Below are 23,143 nucleotides of genomic sequence, written 5' to 3' on the forward strand. Positions count from 1 at the left end.
GATGATTGGTTCTCAGCTCGCAAACCACGACCTGAGGGAGGGACCAAGGTGAATGCTCGGTTAAGCCATTGACCGTAGCGCCGAGGCTAGGTTATTTAGGCCTCAGCTCGCAAACCATGGCTTCTCGACCCCTCGTTACGGGGGCATTCAATCGAATACCAATAAGAATAAAGTGCAATGAAAGTTCATAAATTCTGACCAGAATCATGAAAGTCATTCGTAATGAAAAAGACGGAGCATAGGCAAGAACGATTACATTTATCTAAAGTAAGGACGAAGGTGTTCTGCGTTCCAAGCTCGTGGGAGAGGGAGACCGTCCATATTTGCCAGATGATATGCTCCGTTATTCAAATTTTCTTTGATGATAAATGGACCTTCCCAGTTAGGACCTAAGGTGCCATCGCTTGCCGCCCGTGCTCCAGGCAGTACTAGGCGTAGTACCGGATCTCCGACGTTGTAACGTCAGATTCGGACCTTCCTGTTATAGTATCGTGCCACTCTTTGTTGATAAATGGCGATCCTCACGCGAGCTACATCTCTTGATTCCTCGAGCAGGTCCAGATTAGCCGCCAGTAGCTCGTTATTGCGATCTGAGCTGAAGGTGGCCCTTCAGTGGCTGGCCACTTTATTCTCAGCGGGGATCATAGCCTCCGACCCATACGCCATTGAGAATGGGGTTTCTCCAGTGCTGCTTCGGGCCGTTGTTCGATAGGTCCATAGCACTGTTTGCAGTTCATCCACCCAGGCCCCCTTTCTAGCCTCAAGCTTTGTCTTCAGGGTCTGCTTGATTATTTTGTTGACTGCTTCGACCTGCCCATTGGCCTGGGGGTGATCAACGGCGGTGAAACTCTTTTGAATCCCCATTGACTCGCAGAATTGGATGAATTGCTCGCTGGTAAATTGGGTTCCGTTGTCCGTTACTATTTACTGTGGCACTCCGAATCTGCAGATTATGTTATCCCATGTAAAAGCTTGTGTCTTCGCACTGGTGATCTGTGCGAGCTCTTTGGCCTCTGCCCATTTGGTGAAGTAGTCAACTGCCACTATGGCATGTTTGCATCCTCCGCGAGCCGTGGGCAGCGGCCCGATTAGATCCATGCCCCAAATGGCAAAGGGCCAAGGGCTGCTCATCTGCTGCAGGTAAGCCGGCGGAGCTCGCGGAACCTTGGCGAACCTTTGGCACTTCTCGCATTTCTTGACCGTCTCTATGGCATCTTGCTTCACGGTGGGCCAATAAAACCCTTGTCGGAGGGCCTTTTGTGCCAGAGAGAGTGCCCCTGCATGATTACCGCAGTGGCCTGCATGAATTTCTTCTAGCACAGACTGGCAATCGGTGCCGTCAATGCACCTTAGGAGTGGGGCTGAGAATCCCCTCTTGTACAGTCTTTCATCGTAGATGCAATATCGGGCGGGTTGAGCTCGCAGGCGACGTGCTTCCAGCTTGTCTTCCGGTAGTTTCCCGTCTTGCAGATATTCCAAGATGGGGGTCATCCATGAGTTTTGGGGCACCGTGATCAGTAGCGTTTCATCTCGTTGTTCTGTGCTCGGGGTGGCCAAAAAATCGACAGGTATGTCCCCCAAGAATTCTGCGTCCCGGGCAGTTGCTAGGCGAGCCAGAGCGTCCGCATGAGAGTTCTGGGAACGGGGGATTTGATGCATTTCATATTTTTCGAAAGTGGCTAAAAGTTCGCGTGCCTTCTGTAAGTATGCTGCCATCTTCGTGTCTCTAGCCTGGTATTCTCCCCGCACCTGGTTGACAACTAGTTGAGAGTCGCTGAAGATCTCCAAGAATTCAGCTCGTATTTCCTTTGCCAGGCGGAGTCCTGCTAATAAGGCTTCATACTCGGATTCATTATTGATGGCTAAAAAACCGAACCTCAGGGCGCAGAGGATTTTGTGACCTTCGGGGCTTATTAGCATAACCCCGGCTCCCGCTCCTTGTTCGTTCGATGATCCATCGACGTATAGTTCCCAGGACGGTCCTTTCAGGTTTCCCGGCTCTTCGTCAATTGGCCCAGTAAACTCGGCAATGAAGTCTGCCAATGCTTGACCCTTTATCGCCGTCCTTGGTTTGTACTTTATGTCGAACTGAGCGAGCTCAATAGACCATTTTAGTAAACGGCCTGAGGTATCCGGTTTTTGGAGGATTTGTTTCAATGGGTATTTGGTCAGGACTTCGATCTCATGAGCTTGAAAATAGGGTCGCAGCTTCCTTGATGCCACTATTAGACAGTAAGCTAATTTTTCGATTGGTGCGTACCTTGTTTCTGCATCGATTAGGCTTTTGGAGACGTAATAAATGGGGTGCTGCACCCCTTCTTCCCCCCGAACGAGGGCCGCGCTGAGAGCCTGTTGGGATACTCCTAAGTACAAGGTCAACCTCTCTCCCTCCTTAGGTTTGGCGAGTAGTGGGGCCCGTCCCATGTACTCCTTTAGTTGTTGGAATGCGAACTCGCATTCTTCTGTCCATCTGAAGTCTTTCTCCTTTTTTAGAAGCTCGAAGAACGGGGCACACTTGTCAGTTGCCTTTGAAGTGAAACGGCTCAGAGCCGCGACCTGACCATTGAGGCTTTGCACCTCCTTCTTTCTTATGGGCGACCTCATGTCGAGCAGAGCCTTAATTTTGTCTGGGTTGGCTTCAATGCCTCTGTTGTTTACCATAAACCCAAGAAATTTTCCAGAGGCTACACCGAAGGAGCACTTGAGCGGGTTGAGCTTCATCTGATATTTCCTGAGGACTCCAAACGTTTCTCTTAGATCGGAAACGTGGTCCGTCACTTGCTCGAATTTTACCAGCATGTCGTCAACGTATACTTCCATGGTTTTTCCGATCAGTGTTTCGAACATCGTATTGACCAGCCTCTGGTAGGTCGCTCCAGCATTCTTCAATCCAAAGGGCATGACCTTGTAACAATAGAGCCCCCGGTCGGTTATGAACGAGGTGTGCTCTTGGTCCGTGGGGTTCATGGGGATTTGGTTGTAGCCTGAATAGGCATCCATGAAACTGAGGAGGCGGTGACCAGCCGTTGCATCCACGAGCTGATCGATTCTGGGGAGGGGAAAGCTGTCTTTAGGACAGGCCTTGTTCAGGTCGGTGAAGTCGATGCAGGTCCTCCACTTCCCGTTTTTCTTTTTTACTAGGACCGGGTTGGCCACCCAGACCGGATAGTGGGCTTCCTTGATGAAATTATTCGCCAAGAGTTTGTCCATTTCTTCTTTAAGAGCGGTATAACGCTCCGGAGTCATCGGCCTCCTCTTCTGGCGCACTGGCCTGTAGCCTGGATCTACGTTGAGCCTGTGTGACATGACTTCTGGGGCGATTCCCACCATATCTTCGTGGTTCCATGCGAATACATCAAGGTTAGCTTTAAGGAAATCTGTAAGTTGGGATTTTACCTCGGGGGCTAGACTCTTGCCTAGCTTGAGGTGCCTTTCCTCGTCTGCCTCGCCAACTGAGATATCTTCGAGCTCTTCCATGGGACCGGTGGGCTTTTCGCAGTCGACCTCGCGTGGATCCAGGTCCTCCCATCGGCCGGTTGATCGTGGGCCGACTTTTGCGATGATATTTACTTTCTTTCCCTTTGCTCCCATTTTCAAGGCGTCCTCATAGCAACGTCTTGCGAGGTGCTTCTCGCCTCGTACACACCCTACACCGTCGGGGGTCGGGAATTTCACCGTAAGCGACCTGGTTGAGGTCACTAGATCCAGGTCGTTCATCGCCGGCCTTCCGAGTACGACGTTGTATGTTGAGGGGCAGTCAATTATTAGGAATTCTGCCAAAGTAGTGGCCTGGCGGTTCGCATCCCCGATGGTGAGGAGAAGGCTGATCCGACCGACGGGAATCACTGCGTCTCCCGTGAACCCATAGAGTGGCTCTGGGGACGAACTCAACTGTTCCGGTCCCAAACCCATCTGATCGAAGCATGCTCTGTACATTACATTTACCGAGCTGCCCGTGTCCACCATTATCCTCCGCACTTCGGAGTTGCCGACCTGGGCTCGTATAACGAGTGCGTCGTTGTGCGGCCAATGGACGTCTCTGGCGTCTTCTTCCGAGAAAAACATCTTCTCTGGGATTGGGTTACCCCTAGGCCGCTTCGCGGGAACCGGCTGTTCGCCCGATCTCGCTAGCAAGACATGGTTGGCCTCTCGTATGTATTTGTCGCGGGATTTGTGGGAGGAACCAGCGAGGTGGGGCCCGCCTTGGATCGTGTAGATGGTTCGTACAGCCGGTGATTGGTCGTCATCGGTGGGAGGCTGCTGCTGTACCGGCGGCTGGCTTGGTTGATTAGTCGGCCGTACCACGTAATCTTTCAAGCGACCTCTTCTTATCAGATCTTCGATGGCGTCCCTTAGGGCCCAGCATTCCGAGGTGTTGTGACCCGCCTCGTTGTGGTACGTGCAAAATTTTTCTTTGTTTCGGAATTTGTTTGGGGTTCTTAACGGGTTGGGCTTCCCAAATTCCTCTTTGTTCCTTTCGATGGCGAAGATCCTTTCTTGGGGGTCTGACAGGGCACAGTAGCTGTCAAAGCGCTGTGATCTATGAGATCGCTCATCTCCCTCTGCCTTCCGAGCTCGCTTGAACACTTCATTGCTCGAACGCTCCCCCCGAGCTTCTCTTCCGTCTTCTCCGTTGTGCCTTCTCTTATTCTGGCTGGAGCCCCCAACTTCTTCTCTCGACCCGACGGGCTTCTTCGTCCCGAAGGCGTCTTCCCATCGGATTTCCTTGGAAGCTCGTTCATAGAATTCCCCCAGGTCTTTGACCGGGGTTCGGTAGATGCTCTCGTAGAGCTTTCCGTCTTTTCGGAGGCCGGCGGAGATCGCCGTTAGGATACTTTCATCCGAGGGATCCTCGACGTTGCTCACCTCGCGCCTGAACCTGGCGATGTAATCCCTTAATGGTTCGTTTGCTTTCTGGAATACGGTGGCGAGGTGGTAAGGTGGCGCGAGCTGCCTCCTTAGAGCCCTGTATTGGTTAAGGAACCTCTGTTGGCACTCCTCCCAGCTGTTGATGCTACGAGGCGGAAGGCTCCTGAACCAAGCTCGGGGGATGTCTCCTAAGATTGCTGGGAAGGCGCGACATTTAGCCAGCGAGCTGGTTGTCTGTAGATCCATTTGCACGTTGTACGCATCCAGGTAATCATAGGGGTCGCTGTCCCCATTATATTGTGGCATGCTCGGGACCTTAAACCTCCGGGGCAGGGGTTCGAGCTCAATTTCTCTGGCGAACGGCGTCCTATCCCCACGGCCATTATTCTGGCTGCGGACTCCTTGTCGTTCCTCCAGCTGTCGCACCCTCTGATACAGCTCTTCCACAGTTGAGTCCGGTCCTACTGATTGCTGGGCTTGCGATCGCCTGCTTCTTTCTCGGACTGGAGAGCGGTGAATTGGGGACGGATAGTTATCCCCGATATCTTCTTCCGCGGGTGGGTGTCTCTCCTCCCGCGGTTGGCGGACCCTGCGAGGCGACGCCGGTGGGTCGTGGACAGCCCGTGCTTGAGCTTGGGCCAGAATTCTAACCGCGTCAGCGAGTTGCATTACCGTATTCTCCAATGCTTCCTGGCGCTGCTGCCAGTCCCGGATCGTCCCTGTCCCAGTGATTTGGACAGTAGGCTGGACAGGACCCGTGGTGGTATGCCGGGAGCGTCTTCGGCGGGCGGCGGCAAAGGAGTATCGGCTGTCGGGGCAATGGGTCCTCCATTTGGTGGTAAGTCTCGTGGTCGGTCGTGGTGATTTTCAGGTGGGTCGACGCCGCCTCGGAACTTCTAGTATTCCTTCCTCTAGCCATGGCTATTGATCAGAGCGGCCCCTTCCTCTAGCGCCAAAATGTCGACGTTTGATTTTGGCCGACCGTGATTCGTTTTGGGCCGCGGTGAGTCAATCCAAAAATATCGAGAAGGAAGGAAGAAAACCCCTCCCCCCGACGTTCCAAGTGTGTACACCAGAATCTTTTACGTGGTTCGGCCAGAACGATGCCTAATCCACGGCCGCCATCTGATCATTCTCCTAGAGTGGCGGTATCTGATTATATTTTTCTTGTCCTTCTTCCTTGCCCCTCATGGCCTCCTTTATTTCCATTTATCTTGAGGGGCTTTTACAATCTAGATAATATATAAAAATACAGTGTTTGTATAATGGGGGACAAACAGTTCTTACCGCCTTCGCAAGACCGGGAGTGGGATCCTCATTACGAGGGGCATGGGCTGTTACAGATAAAGTGATCGGACCCTACCTCTGACTTCTCAGCAGCTTTGCCGCTCATGCGAGCTGGAGGTTCTAGGCGAGCGACCTGGATGGTCCAGCGATCTGGAGGATATTTCAGGAACTCGTTAGTCGATTGCTCCGAGCTCGTTGGGGGATTGCCGGGAGCTCGCTATACGCTCGCTTTACGAGTTCCGGATCTTTGGTGGAGGCTGAACCTTCTCTGATGAGGTCGTCCGGGCCTTCTTGGCCTTGGGTGATTGGGCCGGTCTATCGGACCGAATCTGGCCCATGCGGGGTGATGCGAGAAATACATATAACAGTGTATATGTAAAAAAAAAAAAAAAAAAAAAAAAAAACACAAACAAACAACCTACATGCATGCACATATATATATATATTATATGTATAATATGGTGATGGTGATGGGGCTGGGGCGGGTTGCACGAGATGAGATTTTAATTTACTTACTGCTTTATTATTCTTTTACTTTAGGAGGCCTTTTAAGTTTATATCCATATCCAACCACGTATACTAACTTTAATTAATTAATAATAATAATAATGTAATATGAAAGGAAGAGCAGTTAGTTAAAAGGAGGGAAAGCAGCTAGCATGCATGAGCATATTGTAATGTAAAAGCGGCCTCCTTTCTCCTTAATAATATTAATGTTTTGTTTGATTTGATTATTATTATATATATATATATATAGCAGCATATATAGGTGGAGGGGGAGACAGCTAGCTAGCTATTGCTTGCTACATATATATATATATATATATGATGGATGGCTCATCATGGCTGCACGGCGATGGTGTGGCACCAAGTTAATTGGCCAAAAATGTTGCTGCAGGTCAGGTGCCCCACAACCCAACTCTATGTATGTATGTATGTATGTATCATTTTTTATTATATTTTCTTCTCCAATAATTCTCGTGTATGATCCGTCTGTCTGTTGCAACAAATTAACAAACATCAGTATTTTGCATCCATCATGCTCATGCACCTCCCCAAAATAGCGAAATTAACAATCGATCGGCAGCATGCATGCTTACCCTACTCCCTTCTCCACGCCCGCTTGGACCCACCCAATCCAATTATCGCCCACCACCTCCTCAAGTCACGTGCACACTATATATAACTTAAAAAGCGTGTCATGAATCTTCGGCAATTTTTATATAATAATATTAATATACATACATATATATGTATGTGTTTATGTCAGTTAATTATAAATGTAAATACACACCATGCACCTTTTACATGCAAAATTAATTAATTTATATTATTTATGCTGGTTGCTAGCTAGCTGATAAATAATAAAATTGAGCCCACCCTGCCTTCAACGTTCAGAAAAGGAGACCCCGTGAGTGACAGAGGAAGGGCGGTGGCGCTGTGGCTGACCTGTGTCAATCAGTCTGTTGGGCTAGCTGTTCCTAATTCCCTTCCCCTTTCTGGTTTCTAGGCACACGTCACCTTCGAAAAAATATATAAGTAAAATAATCTATTCTATCTATACATGAGTAAGTATATATATGATATATCATCATCATGTTCATGTTCATGTTCTGTTCATTCATGTATTTAATTTAAATTATATACACACACACACGTACGCCACCAGATGCCACGTAACTTGGCTACTGCCGTGTGGAATTCATTTTTGAATGCTTTTTTATTTTTTCTTCTTTTTCTTTTCAAATTTCTAGCCATGCCATGCCATGCTCTCTGTATGTATGATATCGGTAGCTACTAATTAATTATTTAACTATGCTATTGTTATATGTATTTCTCGTATCACCCCGCATGGGCCAGACTCGGTCTGATAGACCGGCCCAATCATCCAAGGCCAAGAAGGCCCGGACGACCTCGTCAAGGAAGGTCCAACCTCCACCAAAGATCCGGAACTCGTAAAGCGAGCATATAGCGAGCTCCCGGTAATCCCCCAACGAGCTCGGAGCAATCGACTAACGAGCTCCTGAAATATCCTCCAGATCGCTGGCCCATCCAGGTCGCTGGCCTAAAACCTCCAGCTCGCATGAGCGGCAAAGCTACTGAGAAGTCAGAGGTAGGGTCCGGTCACTTTATCTGTAACAGCCCATGCCCCTCGTAATGAGGATCCCACTCCCGGTCTTGCGAAGGCGGTAAGAACTGTTTGTCCCCCATTATACAAACACTGTATTTTTATATATTATCTAGATTGTAAAAGCCCCTCAAGATAAATGAGAATCAAAGAGACCATGAGAGACAAGGAGGACAAGAAAAATAATAATCAGATACCGCCACTCTGGGAGAATAATCAGATGGCGGCCGTGGACTAAGCATCGTTCTGGCCGAACAACGTAAAAGATTCTGGTGTACACGCTTGGAATTTGAGGGGGAGGGGTTTTCTTCCTTCCTTCTCGGTATCTTTGGATTGACTCATCGCGGCCCAAAACGAATTACGGTCGACCGAAATCAAACGTCGACAGCTATGTTATTATATACGTACGTACGTACCTACATGCATCAATTATGTGTACAAATAAGATATACATGTTCTTATAACATTATTATTTTTACTGTTTAACTCTTTGTATTTCAATTTAATTCAGAATTTAAACCACAATTGGGTTTAGATTTAAGAAATTCGTTTATATTTCTCTCTCTCTCTATATATATATCTTGTAAAACATAGGCAGATCAGCATTGATTAAAGTTTAGGTAACTAAATAAAAGCTAGAATTAATTAATGTCATGGTCCCAAGAGGAAACTACGAGGTCACCTTAAAAATAGTAATACAAAAAAAAAAAAAAATTATTAATGCTAGTTAGCACATTTTTATTGAAAAAAAAAAGAGAGATACAAATGTGTAACTTTCTAATAAAAATGTGTCAATTAAATTGAAGATGAATCTTCAATCTAAATAAATAACATTATTAAAAAAAAAAAATTTGTCATGTATATGATTACAGATTTGAACTAAAGTTAATTACAACATAATAGTAATTTAATAAAAACTTTTTATTAAAAAACTAATATACTTATTAATAATTATATACTAAAAATGGCTGTTTATATTATTTCGATAATATTTAAAAAAATGAATTATTGGGTATGAATTTGGCTGGGCGATGTTACAATTAATTGTATATATAGAAGCTAGCTACTTAATAATAATTCAAACTATCACGAGTGTATTGATGGCTTTTATATGGTTGGTAACACTTTATCCATACAAATACGAAGTGTAGGTTAACCAAATTAATAAATGGTGCTCACTTCTAGACTCTAGTCTACTCTCCTCCTCCTCCTCCTCCTCCTCTAATTAAATGGGCAGAATCATCAGCACTGCCAATTCCTATATGTATACATATATATAGTGCTACGAATTTCTAATTAGATCAATTTTTTTGTTTTTGTTTTTGTAAGGTATTTAATAGAAAGATAAATGGTAGTGGTTATGTTTCCAAGAAATTATATATGTTTAGAAAAATAAAATAAAAATTTGACATATTCAGTTCAATTTGAAGGCAAGGCAAGGAAAGGAAGATCATGAATTGGGTAGGTTTACTAAAGAGAGAGATGCAAAGAAGGGTGTGCATGGGAAGCGTATGCCATGCCATGCCATGCCATGCCTAGGGGTGTTAATAATGACATTTATTTATTAATTTGTACTAGGAGAGTAACAATGCGTTAGCATTTCCTATTCCATTAGACATTGAAACCAAGTCAAGTTCCCATCTAACCTTTGATTACATTATTATTATTATTATTATTTTCAAGTCGGCAAACCAATTATCCAAAGATTCTTTTGGACTTGGAAGAATCAATTTTAAATTTTATTGAGAGATTCTCTAACAACTATAATTAACTAAAACCCACACCCACATCCACGCAAATAAATAAATAAATAAATAGATAGATATAGTAGTAGTAGGCTATGTTGGCTTAGAAAGTGAAAGTATATATTTACCATATTTGAAAATGAAAATCTACTTAAAAAGAGTACCACAGAAGGACAGTCATGCGAATACGACTGGATCATGTCAATTTTTATATTTAATTTTATAAAAAATATAATTTTATCTTTTCATTTATTATTATAATTATTAACTGGGAAAAGAAAAAAAAAAAAAAAAAGAGTGGATTGTGCCTATCTTATCTGGAAGAGGAGAGCAGCTGTGGTATGTGGTCTGTGGTTGTGGTTGTGGTTGTGGTGGCGGTGTTTGTTGTTTGCCTGTTGGGGTCATTGGAGATCGCGCCCCGTCACGAGCCTTTCTTATTTCTCTCCCTTCCCTCCCTATCTTTTTCTTATTGTTATTGTTGTTATTATTATTATTATTATTATTTTCTTACCAACTCTCTCTCTCGCTGCCTCTGCAACTGCAACTCTCAGAGCGTAGTGAAAATCCAAGCACAGCTCGTCCAATCTCCAATGCCCAGATTCATCGTCTTCTTCAACCATTGAATCCCTCCTTCCTCCGTTGGTTTCCGACTCCCCCAGCCCCCAGGAACTCCCACTTCTTCCAATACCCATATCCAAAATCGTGCCTGCTGATTCAACTATGAAGCGCGACCGCCGCAACCCACTTCCTCCGCCGCACCAGGGCAATTTCTGCGGCGGCGCTATTGGCAGTTCATCCGGCGGAGGCTACTCCGTGACCTCCTCCAGTGCCAAAGGCAAGATTTGGGATGAGACCGAACAGGACGCCGGAGATGATGAGCTACTGGCCGTGTTGGGTTACAAGGTGAAGGCCACCGACATGGCCGAAGTTGCCCAGAAGCTCGAACAGCTCGAAGAAGTGATGGGCCATGCTCAGGAAGATGGGCTATCTCACCTCGCTTCCGACACAGTACACTACAACCCATCTGATCTATTTTCGTGGCTCGAATCCATGATCTCCGAGCTCAAGCCTCTTCCCAATTTCGACGCTTCTTCCTCCTCCTCCCTTCCGCCGATTGACGATCCCTTTCTCGCTCCGGCTGAATCCTCCAGGTCCAGGGGGGCCACATTCCAACAAGATCGTCGAGTATTCGACGAGTCTTCATCGGATTACGATCTGAAAGCTATTCCAGGGAAAGCCTGCATCTATCCCCAAACTCAGCCTCCCCCCAGCAAACGCCTCAAACCCTCGTCCCAATCGTCTTCCTCAACTGCCGCGTCCCCGCAAGTTGACATTTGGAGCCTTCCGAACGATTCTGCTCCGACGGGTTCGGGTTCCGTTGAGCCAACTCGTCCTGTGGTCCTGGTCGACTCTCAGGAGAACGGCATCAGACTGGTGCACGCGCTCATGGCCTGCGCCGAGGCCGTCCAACAAGACAATCTGAAGCTCGCCGATGCTCTAGTCAAGAAAATCGGCTTCCTCGCCGTGTCCCAGGCCGGAGCGATGCGAAAGGTCGCCACCTACTTCGCTGAGGCTCTCGCCCGCCGAATCTATCGATTGTACCCGGAGAATCCCCAGGACTCGGCCTTCTCCGACCTGCTCCAAATGCATTTCTACGAGAGCTGTCCCTACCTGAAATTCGCTCACTTCACGGCAAATCAAGCCATCCTTGAGGCTTTTGCGAGCAAGAGGCACGTTCACGTTATCGATTTCAGCATGAAACAGGGGATGCAGTGGCCGGCACTGATGCAGGCGCTGGCCCTCCGGCCCGGCGGCCCGCCTACTTTCCGGTTAACGGGAATTGGGCCGCCGTCGCACGACAACACGGACCATTTGCAAGAAGTTGGGTGGAAACTGGCTCAGTTGGCGGAGTCGATCCACGTGAAGTTCGAGTACAGAGGATTTGTGGCCAACAGCCTGGCGGATCTGGATGCGTCAATGCTGGATCTTCGAGAGGGAGAGGCGGTGGCGGTGAATTCGGTGTTCGAGTTGCATCGATTGTTGGGTCGTACTGGGGCGATGGAGAAGGTGTTATTGGCGGTGAAGGAGATGAAGCCGGAAATATTGACGGTGGTGGAGCAGGAGGCCAACCACAACGGAGGGGTGTTCTTGGAGCGATTCACGGAATCGCTGCATTACTATTCGACGATGTTCGACTCGTTAGAGGGGGGCGGCGGGGGGGTAACGAACCAGGATAAGGTGATGTCGGAGATATACTTGGGGCGGCAGATATGCAACGTGGTGGCATGCGAGGGGGCGGAGCGGGTGGAGCGCCATGAGAGCCTGGGGCAGTGGCGAGGACGGTTGGGGGCGGCGGGGTTCGAAGCGGTTCACCTGGGCTCCAACGCTTTCAATCAGGCGAGCATGCTGCTGGCGCTGTTCAACGGCGGGGAGGGCTACCGGGTGGAAGAGAACGGGGGGTGCCTCATGCTGGGCTGGCATACACGCCCCCTCATCGCTACCTCGGCCTGGAGACCGAGCAGCAGCCAGATCCAGACCCACCAGAGGTGATGAGCAAGCCCAACCCATTAGCAGCAGCCGCCCACCTCCGCCAAACAAACCTGGTGCCAGTGGAAGAATTGCAACGTGCAGTGCAGCTGAGTTGTGGTGGATTTAGTGAGAGTGAGACCCTACCATTTTGCAAAGTGGCTTCTTCACTCTTGCTGCTTTTTTTTTTTTTTTTTTCTTCTTCCTCACTTCCCCCACCTTTTATTTACCGCCCACCCCTTTGTTTAGGTAAAAAAATTCCTATTATGGTTTTGTTTATCTTGTTTTTTTTTTTTTTATGGTTTTGATTGGGATGGAACGTTGTAATTGGTTTTTTTTGAGGTTGAATCGATCTGACATGGTCGATGTGTATTTTGCTATATGTAGCTGTTGCCTTGTTGGAGAGAGAGAGAGAGAGAGAGAGAGAGAGAGAGAGAGAGATTGATTGTACCTCTAGGCATAGGGGGAGGACGACGATGACTAGACTTTTTGGGAGAATTTGAAGAAGCAGTGAATTTTTTTTTTTTCGTGGGTTTTTGTTATTGTATGAAAAATAGTGGAAATTGATATGATGTATATGGGGGATGGGAAAGTGGAAAACGGGGCCTTTTGGGTTGGTGGCGCATATGATAATTGGGGAAGAAAGATGAAGTTCAAAGGAAGCAACAACAGCCAACAAGCGCGCTATGCCTTTCTCTTGTTATGTCTCTCTTTAGGAAGAACGGCGATCAGTTGATGAGATGGAGATCTCATAGATTGTCAAGTCAGCGACTCGCATCCATCCATCCATCCATCACTTGAAAATAAAATCAAGTAAATGATAAACAAAGCAAACATTACTGCAATTAATTAAAGCGCGTGTTTAGGTCATGTTGTTTTGACTGCCAAGCCAATCCAAGCGTGATCTGGTTTGTTGGACCGGAAGGAAGAAAAGGGGCAAATTCAAAATCAAAAAGCAGTGTCATTGACTTCAGTACAGAGCTGTGGGAGGGAAGGAGGTGCAGTCATTAATTAAAGGAAAGGAAAGGAAAAAGCTTGTGGTTTTTCAGATCTAAAATTTTTATCTTTTTATAATATATTTAATATATATATATACAAAAATCATTCGCAAATTATTACTACTACACTGAATGTTTAAAATCAATAAAATTTCCCAAGCAGCGGCAAGGGAAGGAAGGGAAATGTGAAGTCATGGAATCATTATTCATTACCAGTAATACCATGTAGTTGTAGTAGTAATGTGCACGCAGGTGGAGCTGAACTTGGGTGGGTACGGACTGACGCAGACACGCCAGTCATGAGTCATGAGCCACCTCCTGCTCCTGCTGCGGCTGCTAATGCTTTGCCCTCTCATCACCATCTATGCTAATGCTTTGCTTTTTTCCGTCTAAAATGTGAAATTGGTCGTTTCAGGCGCCCCACACCTGATCTGATAGAACGTGGGAGGAGATTAATTATGATAACTTAATTGAATGTAGTGGTTAGACCCGGCTCACCGCACACAAGGAGTCCTCCTCACTTTGAAGAGAGGTACCTTCACACTATCGTTTGCGAGACTTGATCATTGGTCTTGGTCCAAGATTCACAACGAAAGGCATTTTGTACCCATTTTCTTGACCAATTGGGCTGCCCATGCAGGCTGCTTTGCTTTTTTATTTGGTACAAAGGTAAATGTATTAAGAACAAAGAAATTGTACAAGAAGATTGGGCATACCCAGTCAAAAAATGAAAGAAAAACAATCACTTACCCAAAGTGAGGGTTTCAAAATGAATCAAAACATGCTAATGCTTTGCTTTGCCCTCTCGTCACCATCTTATCTTTTCTTTTCTTTTCTTTTTTCTCTCAAGAGTTGATACCCAATTTTAAGGCAAGCAGGACAACGGTAATAGTCCACTGACCATGTACGCGCTCGCTACTTCCATCTAAATTAATTATTTTCCTAGGACATTAAAGTATGAACTTTTAACTTTTTATATATGTGATGGGCATTTTTTGGATTGTTTTGGGCTATTGACTGGATCGCTTTGGGTTGGGAATAGTCCAAAGATTGGGCCCAACTTCTTGAAATCCAATGAACTTAAGGTCGGAGACATCTCAACAAGGTAACTGTCGACGTTTGATTTCGGCCGACCGTGATTCGTTTTGGGCCGCGGTGAGTCAATCCAAAAAAAATACCGAGAAGGAAGGAAGAAAAACGCCCCCCTCCCCCCAAAGTTCCAAGCGTGTACACCAGAATCTTTTACGTGGTTCAGCCAGAACGATGCCTAGTCCACGGCCGCCATCTCCTTATTCTCCCAGAGTGGCGGTATTTGATTATTCTTTTCTGTCCCTTCTCTTTGCTCCTCATGGCCCCCTTTATTTCCATTTTTCTTGAGGGACTTTTATAATCTAGATAATATATAAAAATACAGTGTTTGTATAATGGGGGACAAATAGTTCTTACCGCCTTCGCAAGACCGGGAGTGGGATCCTCATTACGAGGGGCATGGGCTGTTACAGATAAAGTGATCGGACCCTACCTCTGACTTCTCAGCAGCTTTGCCGCTCATGCGAGCTGGAGGTTTTAGGCGAGCGACCTGGATGGCCCAGCGATCTGGAGGATATTTCAGGAGCTCGTTAGTCGATTGCTCCGAGCTCGTTGGGGGATTACCGGGAGCTCGCCATACGCTCGCTTTACGAGTTCCGGGTCTTTGATGGAGGCTGGACCTTCCTTGACGAGGTCGTCCGGGCCTTCTTGGCCTTGGATGATTGGGCCGGTCTATCGGACCGAGTCTGGCCCATGCGGGGTGATGCGGGAAATACATATAACATAAGCCCCCCAGTTCGTGGTACGATCTTCGTGCTGGGAACTGACGCGTGCCAGCTGTTCTTCCATCCCTCCAACTTCTGTCCAATCACCTTAAGTCTCGTCGTTCCACGCAGCACGCTTTATCGGCAGCGCATTTAATGCGCGCCCCCTCCCCATTTCTGCGCATGATTAAACTCGTGGGACCCACAAGCTGTTGTGCGGCCGCTAGATGCCGAGCATGTGATAAGTCGTCATTCGATCCGACGGTTGGGATGGATCAGGCCGTCAGTATAAATAGTGGGGAGTGTCCACCCGCTTCTTCTTTCACGCTATTTTGAAACTCCCTCAAACCTTTGCCTCCCTGCTTTCTTGTTTTTTCTCTCTCGAGGCCTCCGTTATCGCCGTGCTTTCAGACCTCTGCCGTTCTCGTCCGGTGCTTGGTACGAGTCCCCATTCAGTCGTCAAGCGCAGCTTTTAGGTAAGTTTGTCGTGACTTTCTTCTTCTTCTAGTGAGGCCGTCCACCGTTGGTTAGCCGTCGGTGGTATCTCTGGCTTCGTCGATCGATGTCGTTCTCATTTTTGGAGAAACGGCACGATTCGGTTTGTCGTTTGCTGGGCCTTTGGGTCCAATGACCTTAGGATTGGCTTTTCATGGAACACCGGGCTTGCGGCTGCAGCCCCTCCGCCCTAGGCGGTACCCCTTTTGCGAAGCGCTCGGCCTGGAAGACCTAGGGGACGTTTTAGGGTTTTTCTTCTAGTTTCTTGAGGTCTGGTTCGCGACTTGCGACCTAACTGTTCTCTCTTTTCCTTTGTAGATGTCCGACCAACACCATGGAAATTCAGGTCAAAAGCGCTGCAATTATATCGTAGGAGAAAACGACACTTCGAGCTCCGAAGATTGTCTCATTATGGAGGGCCAAAATCTTGGGGGTGCGAGCTCGGGGTGCAGGGAGGTCGCCGTCCCGACCTCTCGGGAAACCGAGCTGAAGGTTCAAGATCAGATCGCTGCTGATCTTGCGGTCTTCAAGAGATTCTCGTCCAAGGCCAAGCTTCACGAGGTGATGACTTGTGCTCAGGAGTTTCGTCTCCCCAGGACCTGCCGAGTATACATCCCTGCATCGAGCTCCCATGCAGCCTACCCGCCAGCCAATTTCGTAGCTATTAGCCCCCAACACCTCGAGTCTGGCTTTAGGTTCCCAATAGCCCCGTACCTTATCGCCCTCTTGAACGACGTCAAGCTCGCCCCCTTCCAACTAACACCGAATTCGTATGCCCAACTTACTTCTTTGGCCGTTTTATTCCTTATAAACAAACTTCCTCTCCCTTCCCCAAAACTGATAAGATTTTTATTTTCTTTCAAAAATGCCAAGGACGGGCTGTATTACCTGGCGGCCCGTCCTTCTCCGTACAAGGTCGCCCTTCCTCAGGGTAAAGCAAAGGGGAAGTCCAACGTGGGCGATTACAAGTCCAGTTGGTTCTTCGTGTCTTGCCCTTCCCTTTCTCTACTTAGGAATTGTAGCTTCGCACTGACCCCTGGTAAGAGAAGATGAGCTCTCACGAATCTTTCCTTTGTTCCGAGAGTGTTTGTTTTAACTTGCTCATGTTTTGATGCAGATTTTGGGGGGAAGAAACCGATTTTATCGGCCGAGGAGACTGATATCCTTGGCAAACTTGTGGCTGCGGAGTCGAGCTCGGAGATTCTTGAACTTTCGGACGAGCTACTTCGCGAATACGAGCTCGCCCCTCCTCTTGGCACCGAGACTGTCGAGGGAGATCATTTCAGGGACTTGGGTGCGGAGGTTCTCTCTTCCGGCTTACAGCTCGCTGAGACGAACAGTTCAAGAGGGGAAGCCGACCAAGACGATAATATGGTTGATCTCGAGCTCCTCCAACCGAAGCGTCATAGGGCGAGGTCGAGCACTACGTCTTCCATAACCCCGAGCTATAGCTCGCGGGATGGCAGGTCGGAGCAGCCGCAGCCGCAGTCATGCCCCCAGCAGCAGCAAACCCAGCAGTCGCCGGGGGGGGGGCAGCAGGAGCAGCGGTAAAGAACACTGCCCCGTCAGCCCCAACAATCAAAGCAAGCTCATCTGCAGTTGGGGCATCGGCCTCCTGCCTCCCGAGACCATGGTTCGAGCGGAGCCCGTGGGAAGGAGGTTGCGGTGGAGGTTCGAGACGCTCCTGCTGCCAGCTCGAAACGGAGATCGGACCAGCTGCAACAGGGGGAGGATATCAGGGCCAAACGGGTCAGGGTCCGTGAGAAGGAGCTGGCCGTGGAGGCCCTGCCAGGAGGGGTCTTTGTTGGTCCCCTCCTGGATTCCGTGCCCGATTTCCTGGGTCCGAACTCTAAGCCCCTTGACGACCCGAAGTTAAAGGGAATCCCCCTTTGTGATTTTGTCGCCCGTCACAGCCTGGTGGTAAGTAGGAATTCTTCGTACCTTGGTTTCTTAACCTACCCCTTTGGTTTTTTTTAATGAGCTAACATTTCTTCTTTTGCAGACTTCTCTTGCTGCCGTGAAGCTCCGAGCTCAGTACAAAGATTTTGAGGAGCAGCTTCAGTCGGTGAGCATGTCCCGTCAGGCCGAAATCGCGAAGCTTGAGGACGAGAAGAACGCCCAAAAGGCCGAAATAACGAAGCTCTCGGACGAGAAGAAAGATCTCCAGGTCGAGCTTCTTGCCACTCAAAAGGAGGTGGAGGGTTGCTTGACGCGTCTGAGGATGGAGATCCAGAAGAATAAAGATCTCGACGAGGAGCTTCGCAGATCGAAGAACATGTGGGAGCAAGCCAACTCCGGGCTCACCGGCGAGCTAAATGGAGCGAAGGCGGAGTTGCGGAGGGCTGAGGAGCGACTCAGATCAACCGAGGCCGAGCTTAGGGAGGCGAAGGAGGAGCGGACACGGGCGGATGATCGTGCCGTCCGATGCGAGGAGCTTGCCAAGAGGACCATTGACGATATAAGGGCGGAGGTCGGAGAGCGGATGGACGCGGCTCGTAGGGAGACCAGATCCGACACCTGCTCGGCATTTCTGTACACCCTTTGGGTGAACCATCCTGAGATGGATTTCTCCTTTTTCGGTGCGCAGGCTGTCGAGGAGGTGGCTCGGTATGCTGCCGAGGCCGCGGAAGATGCTGATGATGCCAATACCCTTGACTCGTTTTTGGTCGCAGTGCAAGCTCCTCAGGTCGGGGCCGAGCTATCCGGGGTCGCCGCGGCTCAGCCTGGTGAGACTGCCAAGGAGCCTCCTGTGGAGGTTGCCGAGGTTTTCCCAGCCGGGATTGTCGAGGTCGATCTCCAGCCGACCATACCTACTGAAGCTCGCCCTGTCGAGGTTGATTCTGCAGAACCAAACGCCCCTCTTAGCTAGGATTCCCACATGTATTTTTTTTTTTTTATATATTTTTTTTTTGTAATGTGACCTTCATCTCATAATAAAAAATTGGCATTTTGTGCACGTTGCCTCAGATTTCTTCGCGAATTCAAGTTATCTCTGATGACGATTCTTGAATCACGACTTGAAAGTAACTTCTTCACGGTATAACTTGAAATTTCTTCAACAAAGCCCCCGTATTTTTGAAAGGTCCACTGATAAGGAACTTTTGAGTATGTAACTTGATAATAAACTGTTCGAAAATAGGTCCAGGTAGATCCGGAGTTTTATCAGCTCGTAAACTAACGCTCTTTAACCAGCTCGTTGATGATAGTTGTAATAATCAGCGCGAACACTCATACCTAGGCAATTTCCAGGAAACCCCGTTCGGCATGTTTTGACGAAATAACGAGAGCCTTCCCGAGATATATGTAAAGTCGGACGGCCTTGTGATCTTGTCTAACATGCGGTGGCTGAGAAGCTCGTTATAGGGCGTGTGCCTGATAGGTCGCGAATGCTTTATTTTTAGCCAAGTTAAGACGGACCTCAGCTGATAGGGTCCAATACGCAAAGTTTGCTAGGGTATGAGCTTATGCCATGGCCTCGGCCGGCATGTTGAGGCTTTAATAAGTTTTCAATAAATTGGGAGCGAACACTCAGGTAGGTCGCAGACCATGGCTTTAAGCCAAGATAGGAGGACCCCAGCTAGTGAAAGCGCAGCCTGTAGCACCAAGTTATATGTTCAGGCGGGTCATAGAGTGACCCCAGCTAACACACCATGGCTTGTTATTTCGTTTGACTTGTACGGCCGGGATATGTGTCCAGGTAGGTCGCGTTACGTCCTCAGCTAACACCCAGTGGCTTCTACAAGTTTTATTTGAACTGAGAGGGAACACCCAGGTAGGTCGCAGACCATGGCTTTAAGCCAAGATAAAAGGACCTCGGCTAGCGAACCCAAGCTCGGGGTTACTTGTGGAAGTGGTTGCTCAGTAGGTTCCGAACCATGACATAAAGTCAAGATGACTGGTTCTCAGCTCGCAAACCACGACCTGATGGAGGGACCGAGGTAAATGCTCGGTTAAGCCGTTGACCGTAGCGCCGTGGCTAGGTTATTTAGGCATCAGCTCGCAAACCATGGCTTCTCGACCCCTCGTTACGGGGGCATTCAATCGAATACCAATAAGAGTAAAGTGTAATGAAAGTTCATAAATTCTGACCAGAATCATGAAAGTCATTCGTAATGAAAAAGACGGAGCATAGGCAAGAACGATTACATTTATCTGAAGTAAGGACGAAGATGTTCTGCGTTCCAAGCTCGTGGGAGAGGGAGACCGTCCATGTTTGCCAGATGGTATGCTCCGTTATTCAAATTTTCTTTGATGATAAATGGACCTTCCCAGTTAGGCCCTAAGGTGCCATCGCTTGCCGCCCGTGCTCCTGGTAGTACTAGGCGTAGTACCGGATCTCCGACGTTGTAACGTCGGATTCGGACCTTCCTGTTATAGTATCGTGCCACTCTTTGTTGATAAATTGCGATCCTCACGCGAGCTACATCTCTTGATTCCTCGAGCAGGTCCAGATTAGCCGCCAGTAGCTCGTTATTGCGATCTGAGCTGAAGGTGGCCCTTCGGTGGCTGGCCACTTTATTCTCAGCGGGGATCATAGCCTCCGACCCATACGCCATTGAGAATGGGGTTTCTCCAGTGCTGCTTCGGGCTGTTGTTCGATAGGTCCATAGCACTGTTTGCAGTTCATCCACCCAGGCCCCCTTTCTAGCCTCAAGCTTTGTCTTCAGGGTCTGCTTGATTATTTTGTTGACTGCTTCGACCTGCCCATTGGCCTGGGGGTGATCAACGGCGGTGAAACTCTTTTGAATCCCCATTGACTCGCAGAATTGGATGAATTGCTCGCTGGTGAATTGGGTTCCGTTGTCCGTTACTATTTGCTGTGGCACTCCAAATCTGCAGATTATGTTATCCCATGTAAAAGCTTGTGTCTTCGCACTGGTGATCTGTGCGAGCTCTTTGGCCTCTGCCCATTTGGTGAAGTAGTCAACTGCCACTATGGCATGTTTGCATCCTCCGCGAGCCGTGGGCAGCGGCCCGATTAGATCCATGCCCCAAATGGCAAAGGGCCAAGGGCTGCTCATCTGCTGCAGGTAAGCCGGCGGGGCTCGCGGAACCTTGGCGAACCTTTGGCACTTCTCGCATTTCTTGACCGTCTCTATGGCATCTTGCTTCACGGTGGGCCAATAAAACCCTTGTCGGAGGGCCTTTTGTGCCAGAGAGAGTGCCCCTGCATGATTACCGCAGTGGCCTGCATGAATTTCTTCTAGCACAGACTGGCAATCGGTGCCGTCAATGCACCTCAGGAGTGGGGCTGAGAATCCCCTCTTGTACAGTCTTTCATCGTAGATGCAATATCGGGCGGCTTGAGCTCGCAGGTGACGTGCTTCCAGCTTGTCTTCCGGTAGTTTCCCGTCTTGCAGATATTCCAAGATGGGGGTCATCCATGAGTTTTGGGGCACCGTGATCAGTAGCGTTTCATCTCGTTGTTCTGTGCTCGGGGTGGCCAAAAAATCGACAGGTATGTCCCCCAAGAATTCTGCGTCCCGGGCAGTTGCTAGGCGAGCCAGAGCGTCCGCATGAGAGTTCTGGGAACGGGGGATTTGATGCATTTCATATTTTTCGAAAGTGGCTAAAAGTTCGCGTGCCTTCTGTAAGTATGCTGCCATCTTCGTGTCTCTGGCCTGGTATTCTCCCCGCACCTGGTTGACAACTAGTTGAGAGTCGCTGAAGATCTCCAAGAATTCAGCTCGTATTTCCTTTGCCAGGCGGAGTCCTGCTAGTAAGGCTTCATACTCGGATTCATTATTGGTGGCTAAAAAACCGAACCTCAGGGCGCAGAGGATTTTATGACCTTCGGGGCTTATTAGCATAACCCCGGCTCCCGCTCCTTGTTCGTTCGATGATCCATCGACGTATAGTTCCCAGGATGGTCCTTTCAGGTTTTCCGGCTCTTCGTCAATTGGCCCAGTAAACTCGGCAATGAAGTCTGCCAACGCTTGACCCTTTATCGCCGTCCTTGGTTTGTACTTTATGTCGAACTGAGCGAGCTCAATAGACCATTTTAGTAAACGACCTGAGGTATCCGATTTTTGGAGGATTTGTTTCAATGGGTATTTGGTCAGGACTTCGATCTCATGAGCTTGAAAATAGGGTCGCAGCTTCCTCGACGCCACTATTAGACAGTAAGCTAATTTTTCGATTGGTGCGTACCTTGTTTCTGCATCGATTAGGCTTTTGGAGACGTAATAAATGGGGTGCTGCACCCCTTCTTCCCCCCGAACGAGGGCCGCGCTGAGAGCCTGTTGGGATACTCCTAAGTACAAGGTCAACCTCTCTCCCTCCTTAGGTTTGGCGAGCAGCGGGGCCCGTCCCATGTACTCCTTTAGTTGTTGGAATGCGAACTCGCATTCTTCTGTCCATCTGAAGTCTTTCTCCTTTTTTAGAAGCTCGAAGAAAGGGGCACACTTGTCAGTTGCCTTTGAAATGAAACGGCTCAGAGCCGCGACCTGACCATTGAGGCTTTGCACCTCCTTCTTTCTTATGGGCGACCTCATGTCGAGCAGAGCCTTAATTTTGTCTGGGTTGGCTTCAATGCCTCTGTTGTTTACCATAAACCCAAGAAATTTTCCAGAGGCTACACCGAAGGCGCACTTGAGCGGGTTGAGCTTCATCCGATATTTCCTGAGGACTCCAAACGTTTCTCTTAGATCGGAAACGTGGTCCGTCACTTGCTCGGATTTTACCAGCATGTCGTCAACGTATACTTCCATGGTTTTTCCGATCAGTGTTTCGCACATCGTATTGACCAGCCTCTGGTAGGTCGCGCCAGCATTCTTCAATCCAAAGGGCATGACCTTGTAACAATAGAGCCCCCGGTCGGTTATGAACGAGGTGTGCTCTTGGTCCGTTGGGTTCATGGGGATTTGGTTGTAGCCTGAATAGGCATCCATGAAACTGAGGAGGCGGTGACCAGCCGTTGCATCTACGAGTTGATCGATTCTGGGGAGGGGAAAGCTGTCTTTAGGACAGGCCTTGTTCAGGTCGGTGAAGTCGATGCAGGTCCTCCACTTCCCGTTTTTCTTTTTTACTAGGACCGGGTTGGCGACCCAGACCGGATAGTGGGCTTCCTTGATGAAATTATTCGCCAAGAGTTTGTCCACTTCTTCTTTAAGAGCGGTATAACGCTCCGGAGTCATTGGCCTCCTCTTCTGGCGTACTGGCCTGTAGCCTGGATCTACGTTGAGCCTGTGTGACATGACTTCTGGGGCGATTCCCACCATATCTTCGTGGTTCCATGCGAATACATCAAGGTTAGCTTTAAGGAAATCTGTAAGTTGGGATTTTACCTCGGGGGCTAGACTC

The 23,143-nt window shown here is 48.5% G+C and overlaps 1 protein-coding gene across 1 annotated transcript; it reads left to right on the forward strand.

The window, feature by feature from the left end:
- The first annotated feature begins 10,394 nt into the window (after positions 1-10,394).
- Positions 10,395-13,127, forward strand: LOC127798216 (DELLA protein GAI1-like). The gene has a single exon (XM_052331605.1). It carries the CDS (start codon positions 10,750-10,752, stop codon positions 12,577-12,579), a length of 1,830 nt encoding a protein of 609 aa, XP_052187565.1. The 5' UTR covers positions 10,395-10,749; the 3' UTR covers positions 12,580-13,127.
- Positions 13,128-23,143: the final 10,016 nt, after the last annotated feature.

The sequence above is a fragment of the Diospyros lotus genome, chromosome 3 (genome assembly GCF_014633365.1).
Source record: "Diospyros lotus cultivar Yz01 chromosome 3, ASM1463336v1, whole genome shotgun sequence".
NCBI classification, from domain to species: Eukaryota; Viridiplantae; Streptophyta; class Magnoliopsida; order Ericales; family Ebenaceae; genus Diospyros; species Diospyros lotus.